The 21,218-nt window shown below is 51.1% G+C and overlaps 1 protein-coding gene across 3 annotated transcripts in view; it reads left to right on the top strand.

Annotated features, from left to right (window-relative positions):
* Positions 1–21,218, top strand: part of ZNF385C (zinc finger protein 385C) — a 191,387-nt gene that overhangs the window by 56,504 nt on the left and 113,665 nt on the right. For all 3 annotated transcript variants that reach the window (XM_038385466.2, XM_038385465.2, XM_043503524.1), the window contains exon 2: positions 14,322–14,561. In XM_038385466.2, the coding sequence (XP_038241394.1) occupies positions 14,322–14,561 (240 nt within the window). The remainder of the gene's footprint in view (positions 1–14,321; positions 14,562–21,218) is intronic.

The raw sequence follows: 21,218 nt of genomic DNA, 5'->3' as shown, positions 1-21,218 counted from the left end.
GTCTCGTGCCATTCAGGTAAGAGCCTTGTAGTGCATTAGATTAATGATGCAAAGTATCACCTTTTTAAAGCCATTTGTCCTGAATGAAGCTGGGATGAATTGACTGGAAATCTATCTGTCGTAACTGCACTAAAAGCTACTCCTTAAGTAAAGTGATTGTAAAAAGAAATGGCCAGATCCTTTGCAGTGTCAGTAAGAAAAGCTCCCAAAGTAGTGTTTAATATGGATTTTCTGTTCTGATGGACTTTAGCATTCAGGGGTTTATGGTGGCTTCTGCTGAACTGTAAGTATGTGTCTGTTCTATCAATAAGAATACATGTTTCTACTGTGTATATAGAAGTTAAGATATTATAGTACTTCCACAGTGCTTTAGTACCATGCTTTACATCTTCAAAGTGCTATAAAAATATTGGCTAATTACTTGCTATAGGCAAACTGCTTTTAATGGGAATACTTGATGAGCTATAACAGTGATTTACTTCACAAAGCACAAACTGTGAGCCAGCAATAATATGAAACAGTTTGGGTTGCATTCATTAAGATTTTTCTTGGTTTGTTGTATATTCCTGGCTTCCTTGTGAGTCTTTGTAAATACAAATATGTTTAAAATTCAGTTGCCAAAGGTTTTGTCAGAAGACTCAATCTGGATCATTTTGATTCAATCCAAATAATGAAAATCAGTCCTAGTTGTTACTAAATTATGTCTGGACTTAAACTACACGACTTAAATTCCTAGCCATCTTAGCCAGGACTTCAGCGTTTAGCTAAAGCCTGTTATGTTTGTCCCACGCTTCTTGTCAAAGCTGAATGCTGGAGTAGAATTGGTTTCAAAGTTACTAGTTATTTGTGGGCCAGATCCTCACCTGGCATCAATCAGCACCACTCCATTGACTCCGGCTGAGTTATGCCAATTTACACCAATGATGTGGTCCACTGTTTGTAATTAGCCCGGACTGAGTACAGCAGAATGCCCTCATGAGGCATTAATAGATGCATCAGATTCTGCACAGATTAAAGAAAGACGAATGTGTCTTCACACTAGATGGGGCAGTCAGCTTTCAGTGCACGGGGCAATGAGCCTTACACGTGTCGGCATGCACTTCAAGAACGTGGCTGGAATAAAGCCTTTGCTTGAGAAGGAAGATGACCACAGTTCATGAGAACCTGACCGGATGCTCCAGGGTTTAGTCCGGTAACAGGCCTTCCCTTCCAGGGGCACTGAGTGAGATGCAGTCCAGGGAGATAGATTCTTTTAACAAATTTGTCCTTTGATCATCTGCGTGTTCCTTTCTTGGTGCCTCGGCTCATGTTCATGGCTGAGTGGTTGCCATGGGTCTTCTGTTTAGCACCAGCAATGGGATTGTGTGGCCAAGATTTGAAGCAGGTTAGTGTGAAAGCGTCTCTTTGCTGTCGTTGTGCTTGGTGCAGTGAATAGAAATATGGGGTACTTGTCATCCTCAACACCATACGCAAGCTGGAACCTGCCCTGCGCTGCTCTAGTATTCTCCCCGCCGTTGAATGGGAAAGCCAGCAGAGAGGTTAAGTGACTTGCCTGAGGTGATCCAAAATCAGTGTCAGAACTGGATGGGGAATTCAGGAGTTCTCAGCTCCCTGGTGTGCACTCAGGCAGTAAAGCCAGAGAACTTTCTCTAGGGTCATTTCCAGAAGCTGACTCTGCATCAAAAATAAATTGAGGAACGCTCACTGTTTCTGGGATGACTCTGCCTTTGCTCATGGCGATTCAGAGGGACCTTTCGCCACCCGTGGTACTGGAGGGGTGCGACTTCCTATTTCAATGATTTATTATTGGTTTGACCTAGGTGCTCTATTGTGCTTGGAACCAGATTTTCAGGTTCTTGGCAGCCACTCTCAGGAGTAGCTAGTCCAAGGAATTCCTCTCCTACCTAAGCGCTCAAATAAAGGCCAGGCTTTCCAACGGGCACTCGATGAGCTGAGCTCTCTGGAAAATCTGGCCACTTGCTTAACAGCCTAAATGAGAGTGGCTCTCTCTCGAAAACTGGCCCATGGAGCAGTCCAGTCTCCGCCCGAGAGCCACCGCCTATGCCAGGACACATGAGAGGACAAGGGCAGGAGCTGTGAATCTGCACTAGCAAAAGCCAGTTGCCTAATTCAGGGCTGGTTCGGCTCCAGCAAAGGGAGCAACGGAGGGATCGGTCGCATAGGCAGGGAGTCGATGGCTAGTGGAGTTGCGCTGGTGCTGAATTTCGCAGCCGATTATTGCTGGTGCAGTCCAGGGCCTGAATTTCACCTCACTCCGGCTTTCGGCTGCTTTAATCTGCTACCACCATTGGTTTTGCTCCTGAGGTTAGGAGCTGTCAGCTGCTTCCCTCCTGAGGCTGGTTGCAGCCAGAGGGGAAAGTCAGGAAAAGAGACTGTGTTTATCCACAGATCAGGGCCAGCGGGGGGGGGGGGGGGGTGCCAGCTGCGCCACTGCCCATATACCTGCAAGGACAAGCGGGGGGTGGGCACGGAGACTTTCCTGGGCCTTCCTGCTGGGAGTCACAGCGAGGGGCAGGTTAGCCTTGCGTGGTCGCATGGAACCTCTGCTGATAGATTGGCCTGGCCTCCACCATTCCACACGCAGCCGTCGGGGTGGAGGTGTCCGTTCATCACCAAGCTGGGGGGGATTCAAACTGGTGACCTAGATGGGAACGAGAGCTCGTGTCTGCTGACTTCATTTAGGAAGGATGGGCTTGTGCTTAAAGCACTGGACTTGGGAGATTGGGTTCTGGTTCTGCCACAGCCCCCTGTGTGACCTTGGTCATGTCACTTCATCTCTCTGGATCTCTGCTCCCCCTGTGTGAAATGGGTTGTCACTTGGTTGGGGCCGCTAACAGCACTGCTGAATATGCTGTGGCTTCCATTCTCAGGGCTGAAGCTGCCCTGACTCCAAAACTCCTGAGAGGATAAAGATGAAACTGTCTCAGTTTGTCTCTCTGGAAAATCAACAGCAAATTGGAGTTGGCCTGTATGCCCGCTGCAGCCCATGTGCTGAAATGCAGATGATGAATGCTCTAACCTGCTGCTCCATTTTCATCAAGTTCCATATATTTCACCCACCGTTAAGTCTCAAATCAATATGACCAGGAGTTTCAGCTTCAGGTTGATGTGGCAACTCTCTGGTGGTGTCATAATGGCCCATCGGGGTAATTTAACCCCTGTATCTGTATCATACGGTTGGACAAAGATGTTGTGAATCTAGTGAGTCAATTAGGCTTGATAATAGGAGAATGTCCAGAACCAAGAAAGGGAATTGGGTGAAATCCACTGTGTGTGTTGTCCCTGCTGCTGTTCTTTGTAGGACAGGGCTGGGCAAAATGCAGTGCAGCGCCCCAGCAAAGCTAATGCAGTTTCATGATGCTTCTGAGGAAGCTTTGGGAGCGTGCTATGGTGCCTCACCCACTTATATGAATTGAATTTCCAAAAATAATCCCCCGCTGGGCCTGGTTTAGTAACTCGGAGTTAATGTTGCCAAGCAGGACGCTTGGGGCCTGGTTCTGTGCCTGCTCGGACCTGCTCCGACAGGAGCGTGGTGAAGGGCTACGCTTGTTGCAGGGTTGCATGTGCTGATACAGGCACCCTATATAGCATCCTTCACCCAGAGATCCCAGCACACTTTGGAAATATTAACAGAGCCTCACGACTCCCCTGCTGGGTAGGGAATTGTTGCGATGTGCATTTAAAGGGGGTAAACTGAGGCACAAGGTGCTGCAGTGACTAGTCCCATGATCAGAGGTTGAAACTCACTCCTATCTAGAACTAGGCTGAGGCATGACTTAAGCCACCGAAATAAGGCTCTGAGCTTCAGTCCCGTCTAGACTGTGTGTGCAGGGGAGAATTTCACTCTCGGTAGATAAGCAACAGAGGCAGGAATACAGCCCAGGAGTCCTGCCGCCTTGGTCCGGCATACAAAACACGCATGGAGGATAAGTCATGATGTTGGGTGGGTGAGAATGTGAACCTCTCTGGGGCTAAACACGACCTGCTCTCCGGTGGCCTCAGGCAGTTCAAATCCAGACTCTTGTTCAATGGCTAGGTCGGAGGTCGCTTGAGCATCTGAAAATTCAGATCCCAGACCTAGGAGAGATTTAACTCCATACCTTTCCCCTTAATGTCCATCTGGCTGCTCTGTGGGGGGAAGATGAGCTCTGCAGTTGAGCACTGTCTATAAAATAGTCTATTTCTTCTTTATTTTAGACGTTTAATGCTCCAGTTCTACATTTTCTCTCACATTTGTCCCTACATTACACCCTGTTGCGATGTGTGATTATGATGTTGTTTAAAAAGGAGAGAGGGAGAGACCCGAGGTTATGGACTGTAATACAAGGCTATAAAAATGGCCTTAAAATGATAAACTAGCTGCTACTACTGCATTAAGACTTCCCTGCCTCACAGTTTCGTACTGTATTCAGGGCCTGGAAATGAAGACGTACCGTGGAAATCAGCCAAGATGCTGACGGGGGTTGTAATTCTGCGTTCTTGACTCGGCCTAGCTAATCCAGCTTCAAACAGCAGTGAGGACATAGCAGCATGAGTGCCAGCCCAGGCTGTGACCTGGACTTAAAGCTGACGTGCTGTACCCTCACTGGGTTAGCTAACCACAGTTAAGAACACAGCTTTGTTTGCAGTGGGGACGTAGCCTGAGTCGCAATGAGATTTAGGCTCCTAAGTCACTTAGGCACTTTTTGAAAACTTTACCCTTTGTCTGCTTCCATTTCCCAGCCCAGGCTCTCTGAGCAAAGCACGGCAGTTCTCATTCCTTCGGTTTATTTCTTGCTGCCCCCTGGAGCTCTAACCGTGTCTTTGTCTTCCAGGCTCCTGCTGTACTCTCGCCTAGATTTTAAGGCAAGGAGGGATTGTTTCGATCACATAGTCTGACCCAGGCTGGAGAATTGCACCCAAGGGGAGAATATTTATCCCCCTTATTACAAATGGGGAAACTGAGGCTCCAACAGACGAAGTGACTTTGCCAAGGTCACACAGGGAGTCTGGTGGAGCCAGGTCTCCTGAGTCCCTAGCCAGTGCCTTAGCAACAAGACTCACTGTCCTCACTTTGCCCCCCCTCCCTCCTGGCAGAGGTCTGGCTTGCCCTGCCCTGCCCATGTTGGCAGCTCAGACCTGGCTGTTCACCAGGCTTCTGCCCCTCGTCACACTGCGGGCATTGGCTCGTGTGTGCTGGGAGCCCAGCACATGCCCCTGGTGCTTTCTCACAGCCTCATCTGTAAATGCCCAGCGGGCGTCACTCTGAGAAGAGAGACTCATGGGAGCACTTAGTGCCTCGCTGCCAGGATCTCTGGTGGCATGACGATCCAGTGACTCTGACCTTCTTTTATTTCAGAGAGATTTAGACATCTGTCAGGGAGCTTTTCATAGCCGTCAGGAGACCGTGCCCCTATCTTGCCATCTGTGGAGCTAGGGAGGCAATTTCTGGTCTCCTGGGGACCAAAACCCATTGGCTCCAGTGGGGAAAACACATGTGTCCGCTCTGCGCCAATGTGGAGCTTTTGCGTGCCCACCTGTGACCAGATCTGTTGGTCGACCTGGAATGGTGGCTAAAGTCTCGTGTGTAAAAGCTGTTCCATAGGAATTGCTACCCTTCTGGAGGCCCATCTAGCCCAGTTCTGTCTCCTGTGGCAGCTGCTTCAGAGGCAGGTGTAAGACACCCTGCGGGAGGCAGCCTTTCGGTAACCTGCACCCAAAGTAAACTTTTTCCTACCCCCCATTAACTAGAGGTTTGTGCCCTACAGGCATCGACAAATAAAGAAGCTGGCACTGCCAAGCGGCTGTTTAAAGATTGGTGGTGGGGGGTGATTAGTGGAAACCACACCTGTTGTACTCAAGCAACCACTGATCTTATTAAGAATCAACTGAAGTTGCAGATCCCCTTGTAAAGTTGTCTCCTGCTGTAAGCCAAGGCCCCACACACCTCTCCAGAGGGGAAGGGTGGTCTAGTGGGTTAGGACACTGGACGGGGCTCCAGTGACCCGCATGCAAATCCTGACTCAGCCTCAGATATCCTGTCTGACCTTGGGCAAATCACTCAATCTACTCTGTGCCTAAGTTTCCCTTCTGTGTACTGGGGATGCTATCTGCCTACCTCACATGGCATCGGCGACAATACGCTCCAGTAGTGATTGGGAGGGGCTCAGATATGGGATGGGAAGTGCCTGGACAGAGCGACATCATTCTCTTTTTAGGCACAGCGAATGCATGTAGAGGACTGAAGGGGTGCACCCTGGCTGGGGTGAATTTCACCTATTTCAGCCAAGCAGTCGGCAGCTGTGAAAACACGAGTCTCCAGAGCTAATCCGTGGGCCCAGATGGGCAACTAATCGCCGAATTACAGACCCGACAGCTGAGGAGCAGAACGAACACGGGAGGCACCAGAGAAGTTAAGTGAATGAGACAGGCGAGCATGTGGCTGGAGCAGACATTTTCAGTCTTGTAACGAGAGCCGTGACGGGGAGCTATGCTCTAATCAAGGCAACAGCGGGTCCTTTTTTTAAGACCAGTGAGATTGTTGAGATATTTAGTCCGGATAATGTTCCAATTTTAGCTTGGCTGCCCTGGCTGTAATCATGGTGAAAAATGCCCGGAATGGTAAAAGAAGGGCATTGGAACACACACACACACACACACACACACACACACACACACACACACACACACACACACACACACACACACACACACACACACACACACACACACACACACACACACACACACACACACACACACACAGAGTCTTGCCACAGCAAGTGAGGTGGTGAGCGGCTGCTGTGTCGGGACATGTGAGGCTGGGTTGCTCTGTCCCCTCAAGGTTCACTGGTGTGTTATCATGCATCCGTCTGGCCCAGATTCCAGACCCTCGTCTCCTTAGAGCTTGTCTTGCTTTGTTGCTGGTTTAAGTTTCGGCTGCACGCTGAGGCTGGAGGGAGGGGCTGCAGGGAGCAGCAGGAAAAGGCCGTGTAGTCCACAAAGCGCTAGCCTGCCACTCAAGAGACCTGGGTTCAGTTTCCAACTCTGCTACAGACTTTCACTTTGGGTGACCTTGTACAAGTGACTCCATCTACTGTGTGCCTCTCAGTTCGCCACCTGTGTCCTGGAGATAAACATGGCCCAAGCTCACAGAGGGCTGTGAAGATCAAATCCAGCAGTGATTCGTAGAGACTCTGCCCCCGTGGTGCTGACAGCTGTATCAGCAGTAGCACTGTGCCGGGGGCCAGGAACAAGCGGGGGAGATTGACAAATCCCAGATCTCAGTCTGGTGTGTATTGTCCGACACGTGGCCGTGGCATCTTCTAGTTCAGGTACCTTGGGCCATCAGCACAGCTGCCATAGCCGTGTGGTCAGTGAAGTGCCGGGGGGGGGCCTGTTTCTACAAGGGGGCAGGATTCTGAAGCCCCTGCTGCCCAGGAAGGTGCAGAGGGTGTTCCCAGAGAATGCCAGCATGCAAACAGCGAGTGGTGCTTGCAGCTGGGGGTGCAAGCTGACTCCCCCTCTGCAGGTGCCATTCCCCAGTGTGTGAAATTCATCCTGGGCATGCGACCCACCAAAGGTCTAGATACCACTCAGGTGCCACCCAGGCTCTCCAAATAGGGCATAGGTGGTTCTGGTGCCTAGACCCCATGCCCGCCATCTGCCTGGGCAGGATTTCAGGATTTGCTGCACAGGAACCTCGCCTGCACCTTTCTTACAAACCTGGCCGAGTTACTAACGGCCCTGCTGTGAAAGTTCCCCCCCAGAGGCTTCCCAGCAGTGTCCCTCCGAGACCTTGTGTAGTTAATTCCCGCCTCCCCAGCCTGTTTTGCCGGGGTTGTGTTCTCTTGCTTTGCCTTTGAAAACCAGAGGAAACGGGAGGGAAAAGCTGGACGAACTGGAGAAAGGGTCAGATGAAAAATAAAAAGGGGGGGAGTTAAAAAAAAAAAAAAAAAAAAAAAAAACCAACCCCACCTAAACCCTAAGAGTCCCTCTGAAAGGAATCAAAGGCAGAAAGTGAGAGCTTGTCCAGTGTAAATCAGAGAAATGCACACAGAGTGGATCCTTTTCAATCACTTGTCACAGTCCCTCTCTCTGCCCTTTCCTTCTCTCTACTGCTGCTCCTGGGTGTACGAGCAGAGGCAAGCAGCAAATCCCAGACGTGTTTGCTGGCTGCTGGGTCAGGCGATAATGCATACCTGCCTCTCAAGAACCTCTGAGCATCCCAGTGCAGCTGGCACCACTGGTTATCGTGCATTATGGTTAGGGACCATACATTGCAGGACTCCATAGTTGGCAGAGCAACGGTTTTGTTGTTTAACTCCTTGCTCTTGTAGCAGGAAAACTCAGTTCCACAGCACTTGTGGCAATCACAAGTGTTCAAAACCCATGAGTCAAAAATCACGAGACTGGCTTAAAAATCATGAGATTTTTTTTTTAAAATTACATTGTGGGTTCTTTTATTTTGAGCCTTTGGAGGAAGTCACGGTTTCGAGTTTTCCTCCACCAGGGGTAAGTACTTAAAGGAAGACCTGCAATGCCACGAGACTTGTGATAGACTCATGAGAGATGACAAATGCTCTTTCCAACTTCATGAGCAAGAGTCTGAAAAAATTAGCCTAGTGGTGGGCTCCTGAGTCCCTCCACCAAAATAAGCGGTCCGATTTTTAGCGGTGCCACGTACCCACCAGCTCCCATTCACTCCAGGGTGCAGCGGTTTTCAAACTCAGCCACCTGTGTAGCTTGGTAAATAAGGATTTAGGGATTCTGAGCCTACCCGATTGTTGAAAACGTTGGCCAGAAATTCAAACCAATATAAGAAAGGGGTGGGGTGGAGAGAGCTTCTAGACCGCAAGGCCAGGTTTACATGCAGCTAGGGAGGCTGTTACGCCGTGTCAAGGTGCTGTATGTGGGTGTGGTTGATTTCCCCCTCCTGTGTGGGAATAGCAATAACAGTCTCAGTACCCGGCTAGAACTACAGCCGCACAACACCGGTTGTATCACTTGAATGGTGAAGTGAAGCCGGTACAGCTGTAGTGAAGCCGGTACAGCGCTTCTGTAGACAAGACCTCCCTGGGCCTGAACCAGGTACCAGAAGCCAGCGTGTCTGCTGTGTCCAGCGGAACAGCAAAGCTCCAGGCCTCTCCAAGCACCATAGCTCATTCTACAGCTCAAGAGAGCCCCAGGGTTCCTCTGGAGTTTGTCATGATTGAGGTATATCAGGGTCGGGGCCTGCGAATATTGGGAAAGCTCTGAAGTGGGCTAACAATGGATAACTTCCCTCCCCCGCCCCCAACGCCCACACCATAAGGTTGATTGTATTGTGTAGTGGAGTTACAGTATGGTTCTAATTATAGTTCCATGTAATTATCACTAATTCATCTAACCATGTTCTGTTCTGTGAAGGTTTTTATACCACCCTTAGCACCGTCGTTTCTGAGAACGTTCCCATCGTGCATGAAGTGACAGGATGGACCTCAAGTGACAGATGTCAGTCACTTCTCTCCGCTCTGCCCAGGGGAGAACTGGGCCCTTGAGTGCTTTGGAGATAAAGGCCAAGACCTTGCACGTGACTTGCTGGTCCCTGGAGGGCTGGCCTAGGGGGCGTAGAGCAGGTGTGATGTGCTGCCATGTTCTGTACCGGTTGGGCTCCTTGGGGGTCGATGGCTTCGTGCCCAGGTGTAGTGTGTTGCTGGAAGCTGAACGGAGCTCTCTCTGAGTCACCGTTGGCTCAGGGTGAATGTAGCCACTTCCCTGCAGGCCCCAGGCTGCAGATGGCCCATCCCCTGCCAGTTGTGCCTCCTCGCACCCAGTTCGCCATTGCCACCATGTGCCATTGCGTCTGCCAGCAGGCAGCGGGTGTGACATGCTGCCGAGTCAGGATGAGGGTGTTTCACACTTGCTTTGCCCTAGCACGAACAGGAGTGTGTGCACAGCGACGCTGAGCAAGGCCAGTGGCCATGCCCCCTGTTCTCCCGTCCCCACTATTGCCAAGGGACACATGCTTTGTTATCTCCTGTTTGTCCAGACGACTCCCTCCCTGGCACTTGGAGGCTGCTTCGAACAGGGTGGTTCAGGATGGTCACCCAGCCGTGTACAGACCAGGATTAATTGGTCGTCTTCTACCTTGATTAATGGGCCTCCTTGGTCCTCTCTCCCAGTATCTTCACACGAGCTCTTCCATCCCACTAGGGCTGCGTTAACTGCCTCGGCTTTACTGCTGCCCTGCTCCTTCCCCGGTAGCCATGACTAGCTCAGGATGCTGCCTCCCTGCTCCTCCATTGGAGGTGTGAGTCCAGTCACCTCCCCATGGAAACGTGTTGGCTGCTGCTTCTTCCTTGGATTTCCCCTTTGCAGCCTGCTGTGACTTCATGACGATGCGTGAAATAGAAACATAGGCTCTATGTTTATACAGCACCTAGCACATCCCTGGACTCCTAGGTGCTAACACAGTACAGACAATAAATAATAATAATAATTTAGGCATTAAGTCTCATAACACATGTACTACAGGCCCTGGCTCCTGGAGTCATGAGAGTACACCGGCTCTCAGCCTTCATTTCACTAGCTTTTATGCTTGCAAAGGAAAGCTGGAAAATGTGATTCGAATGTCACCGATGTGGCAACATCTGCCTGAGTTTGCAGAGAGCTTGAGACAATTGCTCTGAACTATGCAGTGCATCTCAAGAAGGTGTTAACTCCAAGACCGCTGCTCTGGGGGGTGCTGGCAACCCCAACCCAGTAAAGGACTGTGTTAATGGCAGGAGGGAGAGAGTGCAGTGGGTGTAGCCCCCACCCCAGCAGGGACAAGCAGCTGGCAGGGTACATGCTGCCTCCCACACCCCCTGCTGCCATTCCTGCTGCTTTCTGTGGGGTTCTCATGTTGCTGCCCTGGCCTCTTGGGGTGGGAAGCCCCTGCCACTCCTAGTGGAGGGTGGGGCCGTGGGGAGTGGCCCAGGGCCTTGGGGTTCCCAGGGCCCCTGATTGTTATTCGCCAGACCTGGCCCACCCTGCTCCCTTTCCAGCAAGCTAGGCACACGTATAACTTTTGCCGTCTGAGGGGGAAAAGAGAGTGTTTGCTCCCTCTCGAGGCTGCTGGGAGGTGCTGTGCCCTTGCAAGGGAAGAGCTGCTGAGCTGTTCTGTTACCGCTTAGCCGGACGGGCGCTCGGGATGGGATGGGACGGCCCAGACTGTGGGTTCAGTCAGTGCCTTTCTCTTGCTGCTCCTCCTGGGTTTTTACAGCTGTACGGAAAACTATTTCACCAGTGCAGCAGTTGCTGGGAGTCTTTCCAGCTGAGCAGAGCGCGAGGGGCTCAACGTCTCTGAAAACCTGGCTCTGCAGGCGTCCCAGGGTGGGCTCTGGAAAAGGGAACCCCAGACGCGTGGTCTGGTTTGCCCACAGAGAGTGTGGGGTAGGCGAGGGAGTAGGGGAGGTCCACGGGTCTCTCTTTGTCAGTCTCCTCCTCTCCCCCTTCCCCTGCTCCGAGAGGCCTAGAGAAGCGTTTTGGAGCAGAGGGAATCGGTGCAGGGGTCGCTGGGGGACAGGCTCAGGCCTGGGTCTTACAGGAAGTCGGACGAGATGCCCTTGAACTCCGTGACCCTGACAGGAGACACCCCGGCTCCGCAGATAGGGTGGGGGAGGCCTCTAGAGCAGGGGGTCGGGCAGGGCAGCCTCTGACCTGGGCTGGTCACCGCGAGATCTCGCTAAGGGGACGCAGCACCGCTGGGCTCGGGGCTCCTGGGCTTAGCAGCACTGCCCCACGGAGGGCTCCTGAATGGGCCTGGTAAGGGGTGTCAGCCTGGGTCTATATTAACGCCACCACCACCGCTCGGTGCTTACAAAATCACCATCCTCACCTGTGCAAGGTGGAGCTTGCTTGCCCCCCCCCCCCAGCTGACGGGACTGTTCCCAGGGCTCAAGGGATGGGAGCAGGTGACTCGAAACCAGGCCTACTGGGAGTTGAAGGCCGGGGTCCAGTTCTCTGGGGCTCCCAAGCTGTGAGGTCTCTGCAAGGGGCCTGGGGAAGGCTTGGCAGCAGGGTCTGGCAGGGATCTGGAGCCCAGCTGGGAGGGCTGAAAAGGACTGTAGGGCGGGCAGGTGAGGAAGCCCTGATAAAGCGCTAGGAAGCCTTTCTGAGCCTAGTGGCAGCTGCTGACGTGGCTCGCTGGGGATATGAGGGCTGGATGGTTCTGTGGACTGTTTGATGGAGGTAAACAACACCCACAAGGGGAGAAGTGTGGCCGAAACACTAGCTGCCGTGGTTTGTTTGAGGCAAATTGGAAGGAAACTGAGGCAGGGCCTGGAGCCAGACCTGGGAAGCCCTGCTACAAGCATCTTTCAGCAAAGGGGTTTTAAGAGCCTTCAGCCTCACAGCCCCTGCACTGACTGGGTAACACCATGTCCCTGTTTGATGAAGGGGCTTATCCGAGGGCCCCGGGTTAGATTCGGGACAGAGCCAGGAACAGAGCCTGGAGGTCAAGGACTAAAGGCTAGAAACTGAAGCAATGCCCAGCTCTGGGAGGGAGTGGGGTCTAGTGGGTTAGTGTGGGGGGGGGGGCTGGAAGGCAGGAATTCTGGGTTCTGGCTCTGGCTCAGGAAGGGGAATGGGGTCTAGTGGGTTAGAGCGGGGGTGGGGGCTGGGACCAAGTGTGTTAGGTGCTGTACAATCCTAGAATAATAAACAGCCCTTGTCCAAAAGAGCGTGCAGCCTAAGCAGACAAGATAGACAAAGGGCAGGGAAAGGGATAGAACATGCAAGGAGAAATACAAACTTACGTTCAACCTGAAGTGACAGGAATCCCCGATTCTCTGTCACATCCAGGAGGTCAGACTAGATGATCAGAATGGGCCCTTCTGGCCTTTAGTTGGATGAATCTAAGTGCCCAGTTCTGTGCTCTGACCACTAGACCCCCCTGGGCTGAGTAGCTGCTGCTGAGCCAGTCGATCCCATATAACACTTCCTGGTCTCAGGCACGAGCTTGTCTAGTAGGATGCTGGGACCTGCCTCGTGTCCCACAGATAGTAGCAGAACCCCTCTGTCCAGATGGTCTTTACGCTGCCCCTGAGGTGTCTCAGGCTGTCTGTACAGTGTGTGAGTGATAAACACCAGCTGTGGGTTCCATCTTTCTCACCTCTTCGGGGCCCACCTTTCATGGGCGGCAAATGTTCCACGGGCCCCCAAACTGGGATGCAGCCAGGCCATTCCCTCAGCACTGGCACATCTCGGAGGGCACCGTTTTTCATTGTCACAGCACCACTGGGTGAACGAGCACCTCCCTGGGAGCGGTTTCCCAGCTCCTCCTCAAGTATCGTTTGCAGGGCTAGTTCCTGCCGACCCCCCCAGACCTGAGGATGCCTGCGGACCGAAGATGATTTGAAGCTCCACCAAACATGGCCAAACTAGCCCAAAAAACCAACCCCCAGCCCAGCCCAGCCCAGTATTTGAATTGAAAGGGAGAAAGACAACATATGGCACAGAAGCGTGTGGGTGCGGGCGGCCTTCCTTGTATTTAAAGGGGCTACCAAGTCGGAGCTGCAAATCCTATGGTTTAGCACCTCCACCTGTCAGAGGTGGCATTGGGGACGTAAGGTCCAAATGGAAGGGTTTGGGCTGGCAGGTGCGATTAGCTGTGAGGGCAAAGTGGTGCCCCACAAAAGAGGAGGCTGTGATGGGCATGAGGGTGGGTGAAGAACCCCTCCCCCCTTAGCACAGGCAAGTAAACATAGCTTGGGATGTCCTTGCAGCGGACACTGAGCTGGCTTTAGGCAGGAGCTTCTTGTACTCTGCTTGCTCCTTGGGAGAGATTAGCTATTCGCCTCCAGAAAGCCAGAAGTGAATCTCCAAGGGTGAGATCTTTGGCCTGGGCTAAGTGGATTTTAAATCCAGCTCTCCATACACAGAGGACACAGACCATCCCTGGGGAGCATAGAGGTCTGTCATTCACACCAGGATTGTTGCTGGTGTCGGGGAACTTTAGAGAAGTTCCTTCTTTCCCCATCCCGAGCCCATTGTATCCTCCAAGAAATGCACAGCTCCCCACAATTTATGCATTAGGTAATGCCTTATGCCTAATGCAAACTCCCTGAGCTGCGAATGCTGTTCCTGTTGCTTTGGGAGCCCCTGCCATACCCCTTCTCCTTAGACCCAAATCAGAGCGAGAACCTAGGCAGGCTGAGAAGCCAGGCAGGTGTGTGACCTAAATCTGCCTTGTGTCAGTGCAAGGTAATTCCCACCTTGCCTGGACCCCTGTTCCTGGACTCAGTCCCTTTAAAATCCAAGCACCCGCTCACTGTGGGGGGTTGTGCTTCCTCCCATAGATATGAAACGACCGCTGAGCCTGTCCCACCCTGCTGAGAACAGGACCCACCTGGCAGAGACGGCGCGGAGCCAGTCGGAGCAGAGCAGGAAGCGGGAGAAGAAGCACCAGTCGTTCACACTGTGCGAGGTCTGTAACATCCAGCTCAATTCGGCTGCCCAGGCGCAGATACACTACAATGGAAAATCCCACCAGAAACGCCTCAAGCAGCTCAACAAAGGGAAGGTGCCGACGGGCCAAGGTGAGTGGTCGGCCGGCAGGGCTACCGGCAGGGCAGCTGGAGCCCGGGGGTGCTGGGAAGGGTTTGCCTCTGTCGCCCGGCCCCTGTCGTTATGGGCGTAAGTTGGGGTGACTAATGGCCCGGTTGCGTGGCTGGGGTTGCTGCCCTGGACTCCGACTGCTGTTGCATATAAAAACCTACAGTCTCAGCCAACCGCCAGCCTCCCCCAACAAATCCAGCCAATCGGGGTGGGAGTTAGGGGGATCCCCCAAGCCCCCAGATAAAGGAGTGTCTCCGCCTCTTATTGGATGCCTGTCACTCGCTAGGATCTCTGAACCCAGATGGCTCGGTGACTGTGCGGCCTGAGGTTGCTGCTCTTCGGTGTCCGCGAGTTGTTCCCGTGCATACACAAGCACTGTCACTAGGGCCCTGGGTCGCCAGCGCCCGCTCTGGTTTTGTTTGGGTGCCATTGTGCAGCTGCTGGAACTAGAGGTGCTGGCAGGGCTGCCGCGCCCCCTGGCTTGACATGGTTTCCATCATATCCAAGGTTGACCGTTTGGTTCAATGGCTCTCGGACCCCCCCGAACACATTGGTCCAGCATCTCTGGCCTTTTGTGCACAGGAATGGCCGTGCCGGCCGCCCTTGGGGATGGGGTAGCTGTTACGTGGCCATGTTGCTCTGTTTGGATTCGGACAGTCTCCTCCCCTGGCAATGGGGCTACCTGTTTAGTGGTGTCATTTTATGGTCTAGTTTTCCAGCACACCCATCTTTTGTAACTTCCTCATGTTGGTTACCTTTGGCTCGCGAAACTCATTCGATGTTGGTGCTAAGGGTGAAGGGTCAGTTTTCACAAGCACTGACATCAGTGTCACAGGCATGTTGGCCCTTGAAGGGGAAATGGGCCACACTCCCCCTGTGACACAACCTATTTGCTGCACCAGGTGGGGAGAAATGAATTGTCAAGTGATAGCTGGTCCTGTGACAAACCAGGGTGCTGCATAGCCATCCCTGGCCAGGAGGGGACACTCGAGAGGTGCCTGACCCTGCTTAAAAGTCCCCTTTTAAAAGCGAAAAGTCAGTGGAAGTCATTGGAAATCAATAGATTCATAGATACTAAGGTCAGAAGGGACCATTCTGATCATCTAGTCCGACCTCCTGCACAGCGCAGGCCACAGAATCTCACCCACCCACTCCTATGAAAAACCTCACCCATGTCTGAGCTATTGAAGTCCTTAAATCATGGTTCAAAGACTTCAAGGAGCAGAGAAGCCACCCTCAAGTCAACCATGCCCCATGCTACAGAGGAAGGCGAAAAACCTCTAGGGCCTCTCCAATCTGCCCTGGAGGAAAATTCCTTCCCGACCCCAAATATGGCAATCAGCTAAACCCTGAGCATATGGGCAAGATTCACCAGCCAGATACCCAGGAAAGAATTTTCTATAGTAACTCAGATCCCATCCATCTAATATCCCATCTCAGGGGATTTGGCCTATTTACCCTGAATATTTAAAGATCAATTACTTACCAAAATCCCATTATCCCATCATACCATCTCCTCCATAAACTTATCGAGTAGAATCTTAAAGCCAGATAGATCTTTTGCCCCCATTGCTTCCCTTGGAAGGCTATTCCAAAACTTCACTCCTCTGATGGTTAAAAACCTTCATCTGATTTCAAGTCTAAACTTCCTGGTGGCCAGTTTATACCCATTTGTTCTTGTGTCCACATTGGTGCTGAGCTTAAATAATTCCTCTCCCTCTCCTATATTTATCCCTCTGATATATTTATAGAGAGCAATCATATCTTCCCTCAACCTTCTTTTACTTAGGCTAAACAAGCCAAGCTCCTTAAGTCTCCTTTCATAAGACAAGTTTTCCATTCCTCGGATCATCCTAGTAGCCCTTCTCTGTACCTGCTCCAGTTTGAATTCATCCTTTTTAAACATGGAAGACCAGAACTGCACACAGTATTCTAGGTGAGGTCTCACCAGTGCCTTGTATAACGGTACTAAAACCTCCTTATCCCTACTGGAAATGCCTCTCCTGATGCATCCCAAAACCGCATTAGCTTTTTTCACAGCCATATCACATTGGCAGCTCATAGTCCTCCTATGATCAACCAATACTCCAAGGTCCTTCTCCTCTTCCGTTACTTCTAATTGATGCGTCCCCAACTTATAGCTAAAATTCTTGTTATTAATCCCTAAATGCATAACCTTACACTTCTCACTATTAAATTTCATCCTATTACTATTACTCCAGTTTACAAGGTCATCCAGATCCTCCTGTATAATATCCCGATCCTTCTCCGAATTGGCAATACCTCCCAGCTTTGTATCATCTGCAAACTTTATTAGCACACTCCCACTTTTTGTGCCAAGGTCAGTAATAAAAAGATTAAATAAGATTGGTCCCAAAACCGATCCCTGAGGAACTCCACTGGTAACCTCCCTCCAACCTGACAGTTCGCCTTTCAGTAGGACCCGTTGCAGTCTCCCCTTTAACCAATTCCTTATCCACCTTTTGATGATCATATTGATCCCCATCTTCTCCAATTTAACTAATAATTCCCCATGTGGCACGGTATCAAATGCCTTACTGAAATCTAGGTAAATTAGATCCATTGCATTTCCTTTATCTAAAAAATCTGTTACTTTTTCACGTAGGTGCTTCTGAAAAGTTTCACCCGCAATCCTTCTGCCCATGGGTTTTGGAAGTGGTGACCCTAATAAAGCACCGTGAGGTACTGTGCAGTATTCACACAATGCTAATCGTAGATCCCTTAAATCCACCACAGCTGTCTTTTATATTAAATTCTTTGCCATTTGTACTGACTTTTCTGCTGCTCCATTTGGCTGTGCGTCGTCAGGGCTCAGCATGGTGTTTGCGCTGACGTGTCAGTGGATTGCTGAAGTGTCACTGACGAAATGTGTGCTGTTGTCTGTTGTTAGCTCATTTGGAGTCTCATGGTGAGCAAATAGTGATTTGTGACCTGCTGTGACATTGTCACTTAATATGTTTATACCATAAACTGCTCAGTTAAAAGCCAAGAGGTAATCTTTCCATTTAATTCAAACAGCTCTGCACCCGTGTTAGACCCAGGGCTATCAGGGAGCTCATGATTTCCATTTTTGCTTCCTGTATTTATTGCCAAATTCACAGCTGCATAACTTCTCTTAGCTGGCAGCCGTATGCTTGTCCTGAATAGAACTTGGTGGGCATTGCTCTTTCACTTCTCCACGTCCAGATGGCCACTGGGTTGTGCTTAGTACATCCGACTTCATGCCATGTGGTATTGTGATGTCAAGTCCTTTGCAGAGAATTTCCATCATGTGCAGCAGCTCCTCGTGCAGTCCCAGTCAGACAGTGCATGGAGGTGTCCTGGTTTTCCATCTAGAATTCTTCTATCAAACTCTTGTACGGTTGGGTCACTTTGTGTTTCTCATTTTGTTTTGTGAATGGGGAGCAGCTCAGTTCTCTTCAAAGGCCTTTTCCTGCTGCTCCTCGCTTTCGCTAGACGTGGGTTCCCCATAAAATGCATCCATTGATACAAAGCTCCTCACCAGAGCCCTTGCTTCACATTTACCCAGTGTGTTTGCAACTTCCTGCCCACTTTTCTGCAGTCTGGGCAGCGTTGTGTGGCAGTTTCTCTGTTGTGGCTTTCCACTCTGTAAGGCCTATTTCTGCCTCCGCTGATTTCAATGAAACCGCTTGCAACCAAAACCAACCAGTTGCATTTCTTTCTGTTGAGGAAGAAGGGGGATGTTTAGCTTGTCGCTCCGGAGTATGGGTTGAAAGTTCTGTGCCGCCTGTTTGTTTGTACGAGCCCCAGTTCAGATCAGGGCCCCATTGTGCTCGGAGCTATATGGAGACACAGTCCTGACTTAGCTCTTTTATTCTAGAGCTTTTCATCTTTACGTCTCAAAGTGCTTTCCAACGGAGGGTCAGGATCATTCCCCTCATTTTACAGATGGGGAGACTGAGGCACGGAGACTTTGATTTGCCCTAGGTCATTGAGCAGGCCTGTAGCAGAGCCAAGAATTGAGCCCAGGTCTCATAAGTTCCAGTCCACTGCATTATCCATGTGGCCATGTTATCTCTCAAATATGCCGAGTGTTTCGTGGGCAGTGTTTTCAAGCTGCCTGTTGAAATGGAACTTCTTTAGAAAGTTTGTTGTTTTTAAGCAGCTTCTCTTTTTGGAGGTCCAAGTTCCTTGAATTGTTTGATGTCTAACTAGTATAAAAGGTTTCAGAGTAGCAGCTGTGTTAGTCTGTATTCGCAAAAAGAAAAGGAGTACTTGTGGCACCTTAGAGATTAACAAATTTATTTGAGCATAAGCTTTCGTGAGCTACAGCTCACTGATCATTGTCTGCTTCACAAAAAAACATGGAGTATCCTCCCGGCATGCAGGGTCACGTCCACTGGATAGTTCTGCTACCAGCAGTTTGCAGTAGTGCAGAATTGCATATTAACCAGTTGCCAGTTTGTAACATAACTAAGTGAATACATTTTCCTGCCTCTGGACAGAGCCCCTGCTTAAAAAAAGTCAGCTTGATCATTCAGAGTCTTCGTCTTTGATTTCCAGGCTGGAGGCAGAGATGTGAATCTTGCCCATATGCTCAGGGTTTAGCTGATTGCCATATTTGAGGTTGGGAAGGAATTTTCCTCCAGGGCAGATTGGAGAGACCCTGGAGGTTTTTCGCCTTCCTCTGTAGCATGGGGCATGGTTGACTTGAGGGAGGCTTCTCTGCTCCTTGAAGTCTTTGAACCATGATTTAAGGACTTCAATAGCTCAGACATGGGTGAGGTTTTTCATAGGAGTGGGTGGGTGAGATTCTGTGGCCTTCGCTGTGCAGGAGGTCAGACTAGATGATCAGAATGGTCCCTTCTGACCTTAGTATCTATGAATCTATGTGCCCAGCTTCACTCAGCGGGTAATTAACAGAGCTGGGAACAGAACCTAGGTCTGACTCCTAACCACTGGGCAGTGCTGTCTCTCCACACCTCTCTCCTGTCTCAGCAGCTGTTCTCAGGAGTACTCGTGGTGGCTGTGATATGTCAGTGTGGGGAGGGCGCCTTCTCACCGGCCAAGTGGCGTTCCTTGGCGATAATAAATACAGATCAGTGGCTTTTCCCAGGTGGGAGGAGGTGGGGGGGGGTAGGAGCCATTAGTTCTGTATGAAGCTTTGAGGCTGCTTGTTGGGGGGGGGGCGAGGGGGGCTCGGTTTCCTTTGGTACTGTGCCTTGAGCTGGTCGCCCTGGACTGGGAGGCTGGCGGGTTGAACACGTAATGTACATTCTGTCCTGCAGGGGGTGCTGCACCAGGAGCCCCCAATCGCCCCCCTTTCTCCCCAGCCTGGACATTGCCGGAACGGGCTGGGCTAGAGATGAGGCCCTACCAAATCGTCATGGAGACTTATTGGGAGGGGCTGGCTAGGAGACGGAGTAGCCGGTGGGAGCCCCCTGTACAGACTGCTGATCCACAAAGGCTCTGAACCTGCTCCAGTCCTGTCGCTCAGTGTGGTAGCGGCTCACGGTCCCAGGTTCCGTCCCGTCTCATCCCTCCACGCAAGCAGGGTCGGTGTGGGTGCCCTTTGCCTGGTCTGGGGATGCGTTGAAGATTCAGGGCTGTCAGCTCCGTGCCAGATGCATTTGATACGTTTCGATAAAACTGCAGTGGGAATGGTGCAGTTCCGCTGTGCTCTCCGCACCCACTGGGCCCACCGCACCAGACCTCACTCCAGATGCTCTACGAACCCTCCTTTGTTGCTGACGTACCTGTCAGGGCTCACCTCCACCATGCAGCTTGAAACCGGAGTGTGGAAAAGCTTGGAAATCAGTGCAATGCAAAACGCTCCTTCTTCTCTGCCAGACGTCGGGCCAGATCCCCAGGTGGTGTAAACTGACGTCGGTGGAGTGACACTGATTCACATGAGCTGAGGAAGTGGCCGTCTGCACTTAAACTGAAGAGTCCAGTACGGCAAAGGGCTCTGATCCTGTGCTGTGCTGGGTAACACCCAGAATGCTAGCTGGACTCAATGGGATGCAAGCCAGTTGCAGGGTTAGGCTGGACAGCACTAAATCACCCTCGAGATCAAATCCTTCCTGGTGCATTCACAGTGCCCAGAGCTGGTGTCTGACTGGGAAAGGGTGCAGGGCCTGGTCGACAGTGGAAGGACTCCTTTTGGAGAGGTGAGATCAGGCTGAGGGGGAGCTGTAAGGAGACAAGACGATGTCCCTTTGGGAGAGGGCCCAGCACAGGGCCTGTGAGCCCCTTAGGTCTTCAGACGAAGGCTAAAGAGGGATTTGAACAGTTCTTATACCTGGTGAAGTTCACCCAGTGCAATTCCACAAAAAATGAGCGAACTCGAATGCAGCTGGTTTGTTAAAGTATCGAAATCAGAGGGCTTTAAAAAAGAGAGAATAAATTATATAAAATAATATGAAGTTGGATGGAGACTGGACTGGGCCAGAATTGTATCCTGGCAGACAGCTTGTCTGCAGCTGAATCAAAGGTAGCTTTTATGGTTACTGATAGATTTTTCTCATGATCTCCCTCTGGCTTCTGGGATTAATTCTGCAAAGACTCTAATCACTTACATTGTACAGCAGGGAGCCATGGAAAGAATATCTCGGCAAACAGATACAATAATCAGCACTGTTACTATTTATTAACTG

Source organism: Dermochelys coriacea, chromosome 27 (genome assembly GCF_009764565.3).
Source record: "Dermochelys coriacea isolate rDerCor1 chromosome 27, rDerCor1.pri.v4, whole genome shotgun sequence".
Taxonomy (NCBI): domain Eukaryota; kingdom Metazoa; phylum Chordata; order Testudines; family Dermochelyidae; genus Dermochelys; species Dermochelys coriacea.
This window is presented reverse-complemented; position numbering and strand designations above follow the sequence as displayed.